Source organism: Anolis carolinensis, chromosome 2 (genome assembly GCF_035594765.1).
Source record: "Anolis carolinensis isolate JA03-04 chromosome 2, rAnoCar3.1.pri, whole genome shotgun sequence".
NCBI classification, from domain to species: Eukaryota; Metazoa; Chordata; class Lepidosauria; order Squamata; family Dactyloidae; genus Anolis; species Anolis carolinensis.
In genome coordinates, this window is record NC_085842.1 from 189,470,619 (window position 1) to 189,490,363 (window position 19,745).

Here is a 19,745-nt window from a genome sequence, read left to right on the forward strand (position 1 = left end):
CAGTGGCCTGGCTCACTATAAGGCATTTTGAGAAGGACCAGAAAACCCTTCCAATCTTTCATATGTATGTTAAACAGCATGAGAACACTACTGAAGAATTTGATAGCATATATTGCAGAGTGCTGGGATAAATTGCCCCAGACCTACTTGCTAGAACCACTGGGAACACAGCCTTTTATACCCCAATCTCAAACAGGTAATCTAGAAAAATACTGCAGTCTGCAAATTCCAGGGCTGATTGAAACAATCAGTGTCCAGCGGCAATGGATATCTAATCTGGCGACTAAAGAATGGCATTTGCTTCAAACCTAACAAATATTCCTCATTTAAACATTCTATAGAAAAGCTTCATCATCCAGGACTTCTTCATTCTGGAATTAGGAAGCTACCACCTTCTTGAAACCTCTTTCCCAAAAAGGGATACAAAGGTCTGGTTTTAATCTTTTAAGTGGCCTCATAGCACATTATCAGTATGCACAACTGAAGCAAACGAAACTGACACAATCAACTATTAATTGACAGTTCTTAAAATCAGCACCCCATATCAAACCAGAAGTCAACATCAGAGTAAGTCACGAACACGTTGGCCACATATCTTGATTTCAGTAAGGCCTCTGGTAAAGTCCCCCATGACCATCTTGCAAACAAACTAGTAAAATGTGGGCTAGACAATGCTACTGTTAGGTGGATTTGTAATAGGTTGAGCGGCTGAACCCTTTTTGACAACAAAAAAAAGGAAAGGAAAGAGTCAATTTATAAAGAAAACATGCAAAGTAACATGTAATAGGGTTGTTGTATGTCTTTCAGGCTGTGTGGCCATGATCCAGAAGTATTCTCTCCTGACGTTTTGCCCACATCTATGGCAGGCATCCTCAGAGGCTGTGAGGCATGGATAAACTGGGCAAGGAAGGAAAATATATATATCTGTGGAGAGTCCAGGGTGTGACAAGAGTCCTTTGTCAGTTGGAAGCCAGCATTAATGTTTCAGCTAATCACCCTAATTAGCACTGAAAAGGTTTGTCTCTTGCCAGGGGGTTCATCCTTTGTTAAAAGTCATTAGCCGTCCTTGGAGCTCCTCTGCCCTCAGTGTTGCTCCCCATCTACCGTTTTGATTTTTGAGTTTTTTAATACTGGTAGCCAGATTTTGTTCATTTTCGTGGTTTCCTCCTTTCTGTTGAAGTTGTCCACATGCTTGTGGATTTCAGTGGCTTCTCTGTGTAGTCTGATATGATAGTTGTTGGAGTGGTCAAGTATTTCTGTGTTCTCAAATAATATACTGTGTCCAGGAGAGAATACTTCTGGAACATGGCCACACAGTCCGAAAGACATACAACAACCCTGTGATCCCGGCCATGAAAGCCTTCGACAATAACATGTAATACACATAGTTATCCATTTCTATATCCCAATTCTTTAGCAGCTGCCATTATGCTGGTACTACTACACCCAGGAGCAGTGAGAGAACACAAGCCTGTTGCCTAGCAATATCCTCTCTCTTTTAGCAGATGGGAGAGAAGAAAGTAGAGGAGAAAGGGGGAGGGGGAAGCATAATATATGCATGTGTGCATGTGAAGAGAAAGAGCTGGTGTGCCAGAATCCCACCTCCCATGTTTGGGTTGCCCATACCACAAATGAGACAACAGCTTGCCTCTCACAAGGCTCCTATCCATCTCTTTTTGATCCACATGGAGGAAAGAGCAATCAAAGAACAAGATCTACAGCTATGAGGATAGACCCAAGGACTCCCATGCCAATATTTAACTAAAACGTAAAGATATGGTCAAAATGTAAACAACTGAAGGTAAGATGAGGTCATAATATTGACACATGCTCCATTTTCAGAGCTACATTGCCTTTGATAACTATGGGTCCATTCAGCTATGAGGGACAATAGCCACTAAAAGATTTATCTTCTACATATTTGTCTACAATCCCTTTCAAACATCTTGAACACAGGGCTAGGTTCTTCGATTTATTTAAACCTTATTTATCCACATATACATCTACATACAGTAGTCTCGCTTATCCAATGTAAACGGGCCGGCAGAACGTTGGATAAGCGAATACGTTGTATAATAAGGAGAGATTAAGGAAAAGCCTATTAAACATCAAATTAGGTTATGATTTTACAAATTAAGCACCAAAACATCATGTTATACAACAAATTTGACAGAAAAAGTAGTTCAATATACAGTAATTCTATGTAATCATTATTGTATTTACGAATTTAGCACCAAAATATCATGATGTATTGAAAACATTGACTACAAAAATGCGTTGGATAATCCAGAACATTGGATAAGCAAGTGTTGGATAAGTGAGACTATACTGTATATGTTTTTCCCAGTGCTCCCCTTCCTCAATCTCTATCTATTCTACATCTAATTGAGACAGAGATCGAAGAGTGGGGGATATTGCTGCATTGCAACTCCCAACGCCTCTCACCACTGCCATTTGTCAAACTTGGGCCAGGGTCAGTATTAGTATCTCCAAGCCTTCAGAACATGGTACAGTGCAAAGCTGAATTAATCCATGGGATTTTCCAATCTTGACCGGTAAAAATGAAGACCTATTACTGAGACTACATTGTTTGAAACAACAACTGTACCAGATCTTGCAAGTCATAAGACACGAAAGTACCATGTTTCATGATGAAGCAGGCACTTGAGATTGTGTCATCCATATTTAGAACAATAATTACTATGGGTTTCCCTAACCCATCATTTTCTTGAGGCACTTAGACTAGTATTACTGTAAAGTGAGGGAGGGCAGTGAGAAGAGAACTTATGAGTTCAATATAGTTGTCCATTCATGGTTTCAAATTTGATTATTTGCGGATTTGATGACTATGGTGTCTCTAAGAATCTCTAGGTTGTCCAGTATGACCCAATGATTAACTTTCAGCGGCAGTTAACGATAGAGTCATACTGGAGGACCTAAAGATTCCTAGAGATGTGTTCTCATGAGTTCAATAAAACAGCATTTTAAAATTCGTGTTTTTCCCACTTTCACTAACCCTCTGTGAATGCAAGGGTCTAACTGTGCATACTTTTCACATTTAAAGAACAGCTTCCTCAAGTTTGGTTGCAGAATTTTAGACCGTAATCTAAATATGCAGAGAAAGACGCATTATTAACACCAAGTGTTGATAAACCAGATAGAGTGTAAATGTGTAAATGTGGTATGGTAAACTAGCTATGTCCTTTGCTATTCTACTGTGTAGAGAACAAGGTTCTGAAGTGAAGACTCCTTGGAAAAGCAGTTTCAATCCTGAGATACATCACTTATAAAGGGCAACAAAGGAAAGGTGGAGATGGCATGGTCTTCTCACATGTTTACTCGTTCCAGATAAGTAGAGACAAATATGTTTTTGGATTCAAACTCTTACGTTACTGGAAACCATGGGCATTCCTGGCCTACTCTGTTAACATTTTTATTGCACAGCTGAAAAATGTAATGTCAACATCTTCTACAATGGAAAGTTGTGGTATGGTTCATACTGTGCCTTACTACAGTATTATCCCACATACCGAAAATGGTTTCTCCTCTGCATTTTCAGCAGCTGCTTCCAAATCATGGCACACACTTCCTGCCACAGGCAAAGACCTTTTTATTTAGGCAGGCATTTGGTTTTCATTATGTAGAATCAGATGAAGCTTTTAATGAAGGAAATATTCTGTTTCTATTTTATTATGTGTTAAATATATTTTTAAAATTTGTTTTAACTTGTGTTTTTAAAACAGAATTCTGATTAAATTGTGTTTTGACATCGGTGCTAATAATTTCCAGTTGTAGTGTGTTTTTAAAGGATTTTAAGATGTTTTAAACCCTGTTTTGGAAAAAAGGCAGGATATTACCATAGTTAATTAACTACGTAATGAAATAAACAATATTTCCAGTTGGAACATTTGCTTCCATATGCCCCTGACTTATTGTCATTTACACCTTGGGGTGCATTTACACTGTAGAATTAATGCAGTGCCATAGCACAATGCTATGAAATCCTGGAAGTAGTTTTACAGGGTCTATGCCAAAGAGTGCTGGTGCCTTACTAAACCAGAAATCCCAAGAACCCATAGCATTAAGCCACAACAGTTAAAGTGATATCAAACTGCATTAATTCTACAGCACAGATGCACATCTACTGTGTTCCTCATAGGGCTTGTTCTCCAGACTGATCATTTTAGTTGCCTTCCTCTGGACACCCTCCAGCTTGTCAACATCTGGGCGGTGCCCAGAGTTCTACACAGTATTCCAGGTGTGGTCTAAAGGGTTAGCATGACTTCTCTGGATCTAGACACTATACTCCTATTTATGCAGGTCAAAATCCCATTGGCTTTTTCAGCCGCTGCATCACATTGTAGGCTCATCTTTAACTTGTTGTCCACGAGGACTCCAAGATCCTTTTCACATCTACTGCTGTCAAGCCAGGCATCCCCCGTTCTGTATCTTTGCATTTCATTTTTTCTGCCTAAGTGGAGTATCTTGCATTTGTCCCTGTTGAACTTCATTTTGTTAGTTTCAGCCCATCTCTCTAATCTGTTAAGATCGTTTTGAAATCTGTTCCTGTCTTCTGCAGTATTAGTTATCCCTCCCAATTTGATGTTGTCTGCAAACTTGATGATCATGCCTTCTAGCCCTTCATCTAAGTGATTAATAAAGATGTTGAACAAAACCGGGCCCAGGACAAAACCCTGTAGCACTCCACTTGTCACTTCTTTCCAGGATGAAGAAGAGAAGACGCACTGGTGAGCACCCTTTGGGTTCATTCGCTTAGCAAATTACAGATCCACCTAACTGTAGTTTTGCCTAGCCCACATTTGACTAATTTGTTTGTCAGAAAGTTGTGGGGGACCTTGTCAAAAGCCTTGCTGAAATCCAGATACGCTACATCCACAGCGTTCTCTGCATCTACTCAGCTTGTAACTCTATTGAAAAAGAGATCAGTTTTGTTTGGCATGATTTGTTTTTGATAAATCCGTGTTGACTACTAGCGATGACAGCATTCCTTTCTAAGTGTTTGCAGACCACTTCCTTAACGCTCTTTTCCAGAATCATGCCTGGTATCAACGTGAGGCTGACTGGACGGTAATTGTTAGGATCATCCTTTTTTCCCTTCTTGAAGATAAGGACCACATTTGCCCTCCTCCAATCTGCTGGGACTTCTCCCGTTCTCCAAGAACTATCAAAGATGATTGCCAGTGGTTCTGAAATAACTTCCACTAGTTCCTTCAATACTCTTGGGTGTAGTTGATCCGGCCCTGGGAACTTGAATTTGTTTAGAGCAGCCAGGTGTTCCTGGATGACTTGTTTCCCTATTTGGGGTTGGATTCCCCCTAATCCTTTGTCCATTCCATGTTGCTGAGGTTAAAGGCAGCTTTCTTTTTGTGAGAAGACTGAGGCAAAGAAGGCATTAAGTAGTTCTGCCTTTTCCCCTGTCACCATCACCCCATCTTTTCCTTGCAGAGGCCCTATCGCCTCCTTGTTCTTCCTTTTTTACCAACATAAGCCAACAAGCCTTTTTATTGTTTTCAATGTCCCTGGCAACCTTGAGCTTTGTTTTGCGCTTCAGCCTTGCAAACCTTTTCCCTACAGGAGTTGGCTATTTGTTTGAATTCTTCTTTGGTGATTTCTCCCCTCTTCCACTTTTTGTGCATGTCTCTTTTGAGTCTTAGCCCAGTTAGAAGTTCTTTGGACATCCATTCTGGCTTCTTTGCATTTGTCTTATTTTTGTTCTTTGTTGGCACTGTTTGCATTTGTGCCTTGGGTATTTCACTTTTTAAAAACTCCCATCCATCCTTAACTTCCTTGTCTTTCAGTATTGGCATCCATGGAATGCCGTTCAATATATCCTTCATTTTTCGGAAGTCAGCTCTCCTAAATTCCAGAATGCATGTTTGACTTGTCTTAGTTTCAGTCTTCCTTTGTATGGCAAAGTGGAGGAGCACATGGTCACTTGCCGCTAAGGATCCGACCACTTCGAATGCATTGATCAGGTCCTTCACGTTTGTTAAGATGAGATGCTTCAGCTGAAATTGCTTTCTGGCTTTTGAGACAATACAAGATGAAAACACCTTCTAAAGAAAGTTTAAAAAGGTCTTTTGTTAATTTTTTTCAGACAGAATGAGAAATGAAGACACTTCAAACATACTTTAGTGTTGTTGTTTTCTCCGTCTTGAAGTTGTCATCTATCACAAGGTTTTCTTTGCAAGGTTTTTTCAAAGGAGGTTTGCAAGATTTGGGAGTGTGACTTGCCCAAAGTCACCCCCAATACATTTTCATGACTGAGCAAGGATTTGAATATTGGTCTCCAGAGTCATAACCCAACATTCAAACCATTATACTACATTGACTCAAGGTTTCAAAGTGGCACACCTGTAATATTTAAGGCAGTGCCATTCAAAATAGAAGTCTGTGCAGTGGTACCAGTCTCTAAGTCACCTGCTCAGCCTCTGGATAACCCTGGACACGTCATACTCTGAAGGGAACACAATAGCAAAACTCCTCTAAATAAATCTTGCCTAGAAAATCCTTAGAGACCATTGTCATAATGTGGAGTTGACTTGAGGTTATATAGCTATCACAAAAACAAAAACAATAAATATATTGCCCATCTCTGATAGACCACACAGCAACTTTGCAATGAATATTCTTATTTTTGTGGATTAAAGATTCAAACTAGGAATTAAAACTGCCTTTCCATAACTGTAATCAGCTGACAAAAGTCAGCAAAGCCACTGACTAATGTGACATTGGTGATATCAAAGATTTTGTTTTAAAATGTATATTTTAGATTTTTAATTTCACACCCCTCTCTTTTTTTAATTCTTTAAATACTTTTCAGACAAAACCTTTAAAAAGAACAGGAAGTAGATCAAGATGAAATTGCTTTCTAAACATTCCTGTACAAGTTAGACCTCAGACCTACCTCAAGTGTCCCAAGCTATAATAGCGCGATTCTCCATCTGTTGATCGAAGCACCTTGACCGTGAACATTGGCTGCAGCTGCCTCAGTTCCAATACTATGATGGCAAGATAGTGGACAAAAAGCAGAGCATCCACCAGGGACACAGCAAACTGTACAATTCCATGGTAATTGAGGTCCTTGGATTCCAAAATGCGAACACCATAAAACAACCAGTAGGAAAACATCAGCAGAAATATGAGGACTAAAGTGAGGATGCGGAACACAAACACTCTCGGGAGGTCTGCTTTGGGTTGGCGAAAGAAAAGAGCCCAGGTGCCAATCAAGAGTATCAGGAGTTTGAAAGCAACAGAGATGAAGAGTCCTTCACAAGCTGTGCCACATGGCTCCAACTCACTTCTCCACAGGATCTGGGGGAGCAGAATAAAGGCAATGGGAGTCAGGAAGACCAGAAGGCCCAGGATGGCTGCCACTGTGAAGACAAGGTAACGCTTGTAGTCCAAGCCAACACTGTCCTCCAAGTCTTTGCTGAGCCCGGCAAGGTCCTCCTGGGACACACTGTGCTCTGAAGTCCCTGTGATGGCTGTCGTGGTCTCACCCCAGTTGTCATCCTGAAAAGGAAAAAAGGTGACTCAATTGTATACCAGCTCCTGACATTCAGGCCACCTTCAGATGCCTGTTGTGTTGTTGAAAACCAATGATATCAGGATGAAATAAGAAGGACAAACTCTTATCTATGTACTGGAATTACGAAAGCCTTTAACAATAGACTGTGATTTAATAATAGTTTTGTCAGTTTGTCACCCTTCATCCTTAGATATTCCCGTCACATTAAATAGTTTAAGAGAGGAGACTATAAGGGCAAACAAACTAGTTCAACCCTTCACAAATTGCAGGGATCACAGCTATAGCAGAGAGCATTCATGTTTTTTAAACACCAAGAACCCATATAAGTAGAAAAGAATCCCCACTTCAGGAACCATCTCTCCAAAATGTAAGGAACAACACGGAAGTAGAGTTGCTGGGCATAGAATCAGCCTATTCCTCCTTGCCTTGTCTGAACATCTGAATAGGGTGAGCTCCTGGTTCTCAGGATAAGTAGAACCAGTAAACAGGCCAAGATGAGAGTTTTAATGAATGGATGAGGTAAAGAAGGAGGCCTTTTTGGGCACAAAAAATCAAGGCTTAAACAAAAAGCATATACAGTAGAGTCTCACTTATCCAACATAAACGGGCCGGCAGAACATTGGATAAGTGAAAATGTTGGGTAATAAGGAGAGATTAAGGAAAAGCCTATTAAATGTCAAATTAAGTTATGATTTTGCAAATTAAGCACCAAAACATCAGGTTTACAACAAATCGACAGGAAAAGCAGTTCAATACATGGTAATGTTATGTAGTAATTACTGTATTTATGAATTTAGCACCAAAAACATTGCAATGTATTGATAACACTGACTACAAAAAATTGACTACAAAAAGGCAAACTGCATTGGAACATTGGATAAGCGAAGGTTGGATAAGCAAGACTCTACTGTACAACCATCATGACATGGAGCAGGATGTGATTTCCTGAAAATAACTCACTATTTTGTAACATGCAAAGTGGCCATCTTACCATAGATATTACTACTCTTAAGTGTTGCAGCTGACTACGGATGAATCTACGCATACATTTTAAAAAACAGGAAAGATATGAGATTACTGTAGTACAATCTCAACCCCATTACACTTCTAATAGGGCACATAATTGCCAGAGAGCTCAGTCCACATTGTTACCTGAAGCCACAATTTTTAATTCATAAAAATGGCACCGAATCAACCAGAACTTTTTGCAACCCACTCATAGCAGTGGGCAGATAACCATTTTAACTTGTTCTAATTTTTCTCTTTAAGGCAAATCATCACACTTCCCATTTCACAGGTGACAAACTGAACACTCAAACTAGCTATCTGCTCAAGGCAATGCAATGAGTCAAAAGCAGGGGAGAAACATAAACAGCCTCTCAGAACCAAGCCCACCTCCATCACTTAAATTACATTGGTTTTTATGTCCAAAGCATGTTTGGTTCTTCAACTCTCCACACTAGTTTATTTTCTGTATTTTAATTCTGTTTTTACCACACTGTTACTATTTAATTGTTTTTAACTTTTGTATTGCACCTTTTAAACTTGTCTAGTGTGGAGTGTTAGCCACCTTGAGTCCTCACAGGGAGGAGGAGGAGGAGGAGGAGGAGGAGGAGGAGGAGGAGGAGGAGGAGGAGGAGCAGGAGCAGGAGGTGGTGGTGCCTGGTTTGGCAAAGAAACTGATCAAACTTTGTTTGATCCAATCACAAAAACATGTAGATAAATTTCATCATGAGATCATTCAAAAAATGCAGTGCTTGTGTGTGAATTGGTCCTGAAGCTCCTACTTTGACGATATGAAGGGAATTAGTTATTCTGTAATGTGCTGTTAGATCTCAGCTTTTATGGAAGCAGCAAACATCCAGTCAACCCAGAAGAAAATTGAAAGATACTCTTCATATATTTGCCATTTATAGCATAGCATCTTGTGTCAAGAATAACTCAGATTACAAGTGGATCCTGGAGCTCTGGTGAAGAGAATTTAATAATATTCCAATATTCAACTTCTGTGATCTTAGAGGGTTTCTTTTTTTTTTTCATGTCGGGAGCGACTTGAGAAACTCCAAGTCACTTCTGGTGTGAGGGAATTGGCTGTCTGCAAAGACGTTGCCTAGGGGACGCCCGGATGTTTTTTGATGTTTTTACCATCCTTGTGGGAGGCTTTTTTCATGTTCTCACATGGAGCTGATAGAGGGAGCTCATGCATGCTCTCCCCGGATTCGAACCGGCAACCTTCAGGTCAGCAACCTAACCTTCAAGTCATCAATCCTGCTGGCACAAGGGTTTAATCTGCTGCGCCACCGGGGGCTCCATCTTAGAGGTATGATAGAATATGATGGGTTGTTAGTCAAGGCTGGCCTTGAAGGCCAGAAAGCAAGTCTCAGTTTAGAAGAACATCAGCAAAAGCATCAAGCAAAGCATCTTTGTGAAAGGAGATGGTGGTATACAGTGCGGGGGGAGGGGGGAGTATTTAGTCAGATACCAACTGTACAAGTTCTCCCACTTAAAAAGATGAGAGAGGCCTATAATTGACATCATAGGTAGACCTCAACTATGAGAGACATGAGAAAACACATCCAGAAAATCACATTGTCTGATTTTTCACAAATTTATTTGAAATTATGGTGGGAAATAAGTATTTGGTCACCTACAAACAAGCAAGATTTTTGGGTCTCACAGACCTGTAACTTCTTCTTCAAGAGGCTCCTCTGTCCTCCACTCATTACCTGTAGTAATAGCACCTATTTGAACTTGTTATCAGTATAAAAGACACCTCTCCACAACCTCAAGCAGTCACACTCCAAACTCCACTATGGTGAAGACCAAAGAGCTGTTGAAGGACAGCAGAAACAAAATTGTAGCCCTGCACCAGACTGGGAAGACTGAATCTGCAATAGGCAAGCAGCTTGGTGTGAAGGAATAAACTGTGGGAGCAATAATTAGAAAATGGAAGAGATACAAGACCACTGATAATCTCCCTCGATCTGGGGCTCCACACAAGATTTCACACTGTGGGGTCAAAATGATCACAAGAACGGTGGACAAAAATCCCAAAACCACACAGGGGAACCTAGTGAGTGACCTGCAGAGAGCTGGGACCAACATAACAAAGGGTACTATCAGGAACACGCTATGTCACCAGGGATTCAGATCCTGCAGTCCCAGATGTGTCCCCCTGCTTCAGCCAGTACATGTCCGGGGCCGACTGAAGTTTGCTAAAGAGCATTTAGATGATCCAGAAGAGTATTGGGAGAATGTCATATCTTCAGATGAAACCAAAGTTGAACTGTTTGGCAGAAACACAACTTGTCGTGTTTGGAGGAGAAAGAATGCCGAGTTGCATCCAAAGAACACCATACCTACTGTGAAGCATGGGGGTGGCAACATCATGCTTTGGGGCTGCTTCTCTGCAAAGGGACCAGGGCGACTGATCCGTATACATGAAAGAATGAATGGGGCCATGTATCATGAGATTTTGAGTGCAAACCTCCTTCCATCAGCAAGCGCACTGAAGATGAAACATGGCTGGGTCTTTCAGCATGACAATGATCCCAAGCACACCGCCAGGGCAATGAAGGACTGCCTTCATAAGAAGAATTTCAAGGTCCTGGAGTGGCCTAGCCAGTCTCCAGATCTCAACCCTATAGAAAACCTTTGGAGGGAGTTGAAAGTCCGTGTTGCCCAGCTACAGCCCCAAAACATCACTGTTCTTGATGAGTGATGCATGGAGGAATGGGCCAATATACCAGCAACAGTGTGTGCCAACCTTGTGAGGACTTACAGAAAATGTTTGACCACTGTCATTGCCAATAAAGGAAATATAACAAAGTACTGAAATGAACTTTTGTTATGGACCAAATACTTATTTTCCACCATAATTTGCAAATAAATTCATGAAAAATCAGATAATGTAATTTTCTGGATGCGTTTTCTCATGTTGTCTCTCATAATTGAGGTCTACCTATGATGTCAATTACAGGTCTCTCTCATCTTTTTAAGTGGAAGAACTTGTACAATTGGTATCTGACTAAATACTTTTTACCTAGCAATACAGCAGGAACTACAACAATTGCTGGAAAACTCTTTCCCTGTTATTTGTCCTTTCTCACTCCTTACCTGACCTTCTTCTGCACGAGAATCGTTCCCCAACAATGCATCTATAGGTGGCGCCTGAATGGTAACTGATTTCTCAGAGCGACTGCCATCTTTACTCCGTGGCGATTTGTGCCTATCCCGGCTCCTTTTCCGTGAAAAGAGGAAGAAAGTGGTATCACAAACTGACCCTTTGAGTCTCCTGCTAAGGTTTGCCTACAAAGTAGCAGCAGTGTTGCAAGTTTTTTTTTGGCAAGGCAAAACAATTTCAAGTGGGATGGGATGGGGATGAAAGAAAATGAGCAAGAGTCCACACAGCAACCCAATTACTCCAGCGGATGTCTAAGGGGATTACTACAGAAGTGCAGCAGGGCACAGACTCTCAGCTCTAGTGAAGCCCCTCAGTAAGGAATAGCAGATGGGATGATATTACTTTAATCTCTTGTGATCCCACTGGCAACAGCTCTGTAATCTGCTGGTTCCATCCACTACATTAAGTAGAAAAACTTTTTAAATATTTTGGAATCAGATTGAAAGTTGTCAAAAGTTTTCACAGCTGGAATCACTGGAGTGTTGTGTGGTTTCCAGGATGTATGGCCGTGTTCTAGCAACATTTTCTCCTGAGGGTGCTCAGCAAAAGGAGCCTTGTGATGTCTAGGAGATAACCCTGTTGCATAGCTAAGAACACAGGCCTGGAATGTGCCAGGGCAGCCCAAAGATCAAGGGTCCAGACCAAATTCTTTGAAAAAACAAAAAACAGTTATTTCTTTTGAAGAAAAAGAAAGATTCCAGAATTCTGGCCATACCAATTGCAGGTGTGTACATAACAGCCAAGCAAATACTGAAAGGGTCTTAATGAGATCATCTCTGATAGAGCTATAGCCCATATCCTGTTTAACCAATTTCTCACTGACAAATTCTCTACCTTATTTCCTAATGGAAAAGCTAACCTATAAACGACTGTGGGTGAACAATGTGAAAATATATTACAACAATTATATGTAACGGGTGAAATTAGACTAAGTAGAAGTAATAGAACTGACAAAGCTGTATTTTATATAGGTAAAGGTAAAGGTTTTCCTCTGACATTATGACTAGTTGAGTCTGACTTTGGGGATTGCTGCTCATCTCCATTTCTAAGCCAAAGCGCTGTCCGTAGACACCTACAGTAGGTATGGTTGGCATGACTGCAAGAAGCGCCATTACTTTCCCCCCAGAGCGGTACCTATTGATCTACTCACATTTGCATGTTTTCAAACTGCTAGGTTGGAAGAAGCTGGGGCTAACAGCAGGAGCTCACCCCGCTTCTTGGATTCAAACCGCCAACCTTTTGATCAGTAAGTTCAGCAGCTCAGTGGTTTAACCCGCTGCACCACCAGAGGCTCCTATTCTATATAACACTGAGAATTATGGGTAGGTGTGGGGGAGTATAAATCTGAGAATAGACAATGTAACAAGACAACTGCATTATGTTAAATAATGAGATATCATGAGAGTGTATTTCCTCATTTATTGTGGATACTGGTCCCTTGGATATGTGGGCTGTGAGATATACTACATTGTCTGTGAATAACCCCAAATTCATTGTAACTTTGGAATAATAATGTCATTCTTTTTCCAAAAACTTGGAAAGAGCACACAGTGGTGGATGGTATCCAAGATCACAAGGATGTAATTTTTCAAACTATATCCGGCCTTTTCAGTGGCATACTCTGCTAGATTTCTTGGGAATCGCTGGCTCCAAATATTGAAAACCTGTAATCTTTCTCAACTGCAAAGGAACTATGTAAAAGCAAACCACACCAACATCACAGATGCATCCAACCTCAGTGTACATAGAAAGCTTTCCACATTTTGCAGTTTTTGCAGTTTTTAGTTTGATAACAATGTAGGCAGTTCTGTAAGCTGACAGTGACGTCACTCAAAATAATGACACACCATGTTCAGACTAGAAACAAAATATTGTGCCAAGCTTGCTCTGGCGTGGTTGCCCTGAAGACACATACATGTTTATTTAGGGAGCTTCTTCTAGAAGGGTGAGACTAAAAGGTGGATGGACATGTTACTTCTTGCCCCGGGAAAGATCTCCAAAGCAGGAAGCCTAGATAATTGGAATGAAAAAGGACTGCAGGGAGCTCCAAAAGGATGTCTCCAAACTGAGAGAATGAACAGTAAAATAACAAATGAAACTAAGTTTAAGCAACTGTAAAATCAAACATACCCAGGCCAAAAAAAGCATATAGCTTTACAAAGGCACTGGTGACATCTGAATTAGCAATGATTGACCCATAGACATGTGAGCAAGCACACTGTGCACAGAATCTTGAATTATACAGGCCTTTGGTCTGACTCAACATGGCTCTCCTTATGTTCTTAAGAAAGTAGTTTAAACTGTGTATGTGCCAAAAGGCTTACTAATACACTTAGGTAGCTCCAGAATTCTGGAATGAATAGGAAATTTTATAAAGGAATAGATATATGTGTTCTGAATTAGTCCTATATATTTCTGGAAGCAATGGAAAATGTCTTTAAAATTCATTTTCTAAAGAAAGACATATTCTATTGAAATATGTCATCTTTAAAAATGCAAATATCATTTTGACAGTGTACTTCATGTACACAAAATGGTAAAAATATGACAAACAAGTACCTAGTTACACTATTTTTTTTAAAAAAAGAGCAATATACTCATACCCTTGTCTCTGAGCTTTTCTGGAGTGACTTGAATAGTGGGAATATTCCGAGTAGGTTGACTCCGTATCCATGGCCACAGGAAAGTATTGGGACAGCAGAGAGCGGAACACGTCTTGCACTCAGAAGGGCCACCAAGTCCCAAGGAAGAGTTTGGGTGGGTATAATTAGAGTCTTGATCATTCACAGGTTGAAGTCAGTAATAATGTTACTTTTTGGTTTATGGCTCCTTCAATCTTCAACATCAGCCTAAGAAAAGGAAAGGAAAAAAGTTACACAAAGAATTGGTGCATTCATCATAGAAAATCTTGTCTTCTCCCGATCATTCTGTACCTAGGATGCCCCGAGGCTCACAGCAGGGCTCCTGAGACATTTAACACCTGGCTGGGAAAGGTTGTGCCATCACTTCTTGATAGGCTACACTATGTGTAGCACTCTAGAGAGTGCCGACTACAGCCCCCATCATCCCTCACAACTGACAAAGCTGGTGAGGGCTCCTGGGAGCTGCATTAGTACAGTCTTAGAGGAACCAAACTTTCCACCCAAAGTTCCATTTGGCCATGCTATATGCAATAGTTGGCTGCATTTTTCATGCATTTTTGTATTTCCATTTAGTGTCCTTTAAAATTCTGCATTAAGTTATCTTTGTATACATTACTGCTTAAATGAACTGTAAAAAAATTGGATGTAAAGCTTAAAATTTAAAGAGGTCTACAAAACAGTACAAAGAAGAAGCAGCAATAAGTTGTGTGCAAAGAGGTTGTGGGCAAAAGGAATATATTGCTCAGAAGCCTTTTAAGACCAGCACAAAGAAAGGATGAGTTAACCATTTGCCACAGAAGGATTGGTGACTAGCAGGTTGCAATCGGGAATAAAACATAACTTCCTGGGTCCAGTCACAAACAGGCCTGACAGTTCAGAAGAGTCTTTAGGCCACCAACTGCAGAACTCATTTCCAAAGAGAGCGATGGCCTTCAGGTCACCCATGATACTAGCCTGGAATTTCTTCTACATTATCTGATTTTTAAAAGGCTGCTGCTGCTTTACCACACTTCTATTTTTTTCTTTTTTAAAAATGCTGGAGTTGTAAACTGAATACAGGAAAAATAGTTAAAGAGAACTGTTTGGTCCATGTCCACATTTACCTAAACACTGTGTATATATTTGCATGAGTTTGTGTCTTCAAGTTGCCTGTCAATTTGACATGAATTTCACTTGAGTTTTCTTAATCTCAATCCAGGAATCCTCAGATATGGTTCTGACAGTTCCTTTCTCTGATGTTGAGCCTACGAAATCTGGTATTCATTGGCACTCTCCCATCCAAGTACTGTTGGCTCCCCACATTTTCAAGTTTCACTTTTGCAGATTTCATTATTTGAGGATTTGGTTACTATCTCTCTAAAAATCTTGAGATCCTCCAGTGTAATTCTGTGGTCAACATCTGGCAGGCGTTTCACTATGGAATTGTGCTAGGGAACCTAGAGATTTCTAGAGGGGTGTTCTCTCGGGGAAAAACAAACTTGCGTTTTTATTTAGTTTTCCCATTTTGGTGGAAGTTTCACCCCTCTAACTCCAGCAAACGTTGACTGTACTAGCCAGGGCTGAAAGCTTCATTTCCAAGATCATGCAGTATCTGGTTATTTTAAGGTATCTAGGCTTCTTTACAGTAGATCTTTCATATGTCAATGTAAATCTGCTTTTTGGGCGGGAAGGGACAATTGCTTTTCCATTTTTTCACTGTTACACCAAACATCTTTCTAATTAACATAAGCACAGAAGCTGTGAATAAGTGTGTTGCTCAAGTTAATACTTTAAAGCATTTGGTCATTATTTGACTACTCAAAGGAGCCAAGTTTTTTCTGACTGGTCAAATGCCCAACCCTAACTAAGCAAAGAAAGAAGAATGCAAAGGAATGTTAATGAGGGGGCAGCCAAGAGACAGGCTGCAAAATAGGAGAGACTAGAGCCAAGTTGGGGGGGGGGGGGGGCGGGGAGAGAGAGAGCTTACAGAAAAAAGAACATCACCCCTAGCACACATCTAGCCTGGGAGAGGTTGCCAATTTTCAGCAAGCTGCAAAAAATACAGTAAGAACACACTGCATCCAGAGCACGTACTCTTTAGATGAGATGTTAAATTGCCACTTAGCATTTCATAATCTATGAAAGTTTATGCTACCAACCTCTTGCTCAGTTAGGCTCAAAGGTGCTACAAAATCCCTTGGCAAGCTACAGTGAAGCACATGCCACAAAAGGTGACTGTAAACATGAGCTTCCCGATTTAAATGAACCACATTCTGCAGCTTGGGGAGGCATGTCTACCTGTAGTTAATGAACAAACCAGGATCACAAATTAGGGAAGTTATTTGAACACTAACCTTTGGGACTAAATTTGAGGCGAAACATCCAGAGTTTTGGACTTAAATGTTTGAAGCTGATTTGATTTCCTGGCCTGCTCAACTTAGGCTGGATCTACACTGCCCTATATTCCAGTTTCAGAATGTGGATTAACTTCATTGAACTAGATTATATCAGTCTACGCTGTCCTATAATCCAGATCAATACAGTTAATCCACACTCTGAAACTGGATTATAGGGCAGTGTAGATCCAGCCACAGTTTCCTGGTTGAGATTCAACAAACAAAACAAAAAAGCCCCTACAGTTGGAATTTCAATCCTAGTTTGATTACACTATGTAACATGATTTTTGTTCTTGGGTTATAAATGTCATTTCCTAATTGGTTCTATCATAAAAACATGGAAAATGTTTATTAAACAGAAAAAAACATTGTTTTTCAATGACTATAATTGAGTTTCAACCAATTTGGCAGTCACAAAAAACAAAGTTTTTGTTTATATAACAACTACTTTCAAAGTAAGTACTGCACAATTAAAAAGGAAATAACACTTTCAAACCAGGAACAGAATTTTTTTCAAACTTTATTACTTAGTGTTTTCTGGACTTGTGCATGAGGTTAAAGGCTCTGCCAAATTTAAATTTATTAATCTAATCATGGTTATCATTCAATGAAGGCAGATTTCTTTTTAAAAGCTTCCATTTCTTTGTGTTTAGGTAAAGGTAAAGGTTTCCCCTGATGTTAAGTCCAGTCATGTCTGACTGGAGGTTGGTGCTCATCTCCATTTCTAAACCAAAGAGCCAGCGTTGTCCGTAGACACCTCCAAGGTCATGTGGCCAGCATGACTGCATGGAGCGCCGTTACCTTCCCGCCGGAGCAGTACCTATTGATCTACCCACATTGGCATGTTTTCGAACTGCTAGGTTGGCAGAAGCTGGAGCTAACAGCGGGTGCTCACTCTGCTCCTGGGATTTGAACCTGGGACCTTTCGGTCTGCAAGTTCAGCAGCCCAGTGCTTTAACACACTTTGCCACCAGGGCTCCCTTGTGTTTAGCTGTAACTAATTTGAAGGGGCTGCCTGGAAGCTTACCTAAATGTTTCGTGTTGAACTTGTTAGAAAGTGTTATTGATACTTATTAAGGCAACTAAAATGTTTTGGTTCACTTTAGCCTACCAGGGATTGAGTGCAATCCTACGAAAACCTCCCTAATAGTAAGCTGCAGAGAAAACAGCATTAATTTTTGAGCCAAGTCTTCTAACCGAAGCTGTGTATATTTCATATTCATCACCGACAATTATTAACATTTTTCTAGTTGCGTAATGGCTAGATATGCTACAACTGTGGCCTCCTCTTGAAAAGGAATGGAATTGCTCAGTACAGCAGCCTGAGAATCGAACCTTTTCTATGTTGCTGAAACTCTACTTTGGGGTGGGGGGTTAAAAGGATGGGTAAGCAGAATGCTGTAATAGACCCCATGGCTACCCCTTTCAAGCTTATATTTGGATCTCCCTCCCATCTGTGCCTCCTTCTCTCGTATTCTCTCTTAATACATGTATGCCCCTCTCCTTCCACAGTAGTTCAGCAGTGGAACATGCTGCTTCAGAGCATGATGAAGTAAGTCCCTTTCTCTTGAGGTATTTTTTAGCAGAATTTGGATTGCCATCTGTCGGAGTGGTTGAAGAGGGCTGGCCTGGATGATCCTTGCGGTCTCTTCCAGTTCTATATTCTATGGTGAATGCAGCCAGTGCATGGCCTGGGAAGGGAAGGACTCTGGCCTGCCTTCTTCCACCATTCATTCTCTCACTCTCTTTTTCTCTCTAACACACTCACTCACCTGGATCTACATTACCATATAATGCAGTTTCAGACTGCAGATTAACTGCATTGAACTGGATTATCTGAGTCTACACTGCCATATACAGTTCCATGCAGTTAACCTTCATTCTGAAAGTACATGATGTGGCGCGAACACACAAGTTACAGAAAAGTACATCATCGTAGTGGATGGGCTCGGGCTGTGGCGCAGGCTGGAGAGCAGCTGCAATGAATCACTGCAATGAATCACTCATGAGTTCGAGGCCCGCTCGGAGCCTATGTTTGTCTTGTCTTTGTTCTATGTTAAAAGGCATTGAATGTTTGCTTATATGTGTAATGTGATCCGCCCTGAGTCCCCTTCGGGGTGAAAAGGGCGGAATATAAATGCTGTAAATAAATAAATAAAATGGGAAAGGGGGGAAAGTCCATTCCCTTTTTCTGAGTCACTGAGATCCCTTCCTGCCTGTTGAATGGTGGTAGAAACATCACTGGAGTACAAATATGCGTCCCTCATCTGGGAAGGCTTGGGATCTGATTTCAGCCACCGCACTGGACACCTTCTTGTTGCTATTGTGATGATGGCCATGGGTTGGTTCAAGACCAAACATCTAGAAAACAAGAGGAAGCCACTTGCTCAAAGGCCCTTCATTTTGAACTTCGGTGCCCAGAAGTGTCCCAAGATGCTAGGCACTGTGTGAAACGGGTCCCCAGATTTCAGCCTATGGGCTGGATGCGGGTCTCCAAGGTCCTTTACCCAGCCCCCACCCTAAACTTTAGACTGAGGGTCCTCCTAAGTCTAAAACTACTTGAAGACGCACAACAACAATCCTAATTAACTTCACTATCCCATCAGTCAAAAGCAGGCCCATACTTCCCATTGAAATACTGGTAGGTTTATGTTGATTAAAAGTGTTCTTTATTGTAAATATTGTATTATTCTTTCATATATTTTCGCACTAAGATATATGCAGTGTGAATAGGAATCTGTCAGTGCTTTTTTCAAACTGAAGTCCTGACCCCCAACAGTCTGAAGGACTGTGAACCAGACCCTCGGCGTTGAATGTTTAAGGACCCTTGGTCTAACATCTGAAGGGGAGTGGTAGGACTTTCAGGATCACATCTTCAGAGACTCTCTGCTCAAGCTCTCAAACTGTTTTCAAGGGATAGGTGCTACTCAATGTCCCCCCCCCCCCCGGCATTATAGAATCACAAGAGTGGAAAGAGACCCCCATGGCCCATC

The 19,745-nt window shown here is 40.9% G+C and overlaps 1 protein-coding gene across 1 annotated transcript in view; it reads right to left on the reverse strand.

Moving 5' to 3' along the window:
* The window catches only part of vangl1 (VANGL planar cell polarity protein 1), a 68,051-nt gene that overhangs the window by 46,351 nt on the left and 1,955 nt on the right, over positions 1-19,745 (reverse strand). Inside the window, exons 2-4 of the mRNA XM_008103850.3 lie at positions 14,339-14,584; positions 11,669-11,792; positions 6,929-7,536 (exon numbers count right to left, since the gene is read on the reverse strand). Coding sequence (XP_008102057.1) covers positions 6,929-7,536; positions 11,669-11,792; positions 14,339-14,409 — 803 coding nt within the window. The 5' untranslated portion in view covers positions 14,410-14,584. The remainder of the gene's footprint in view (positions 1-6,928; positions 7,537-11,668; positions 11,793-14,338; positions 14,585-19,745) is intronic.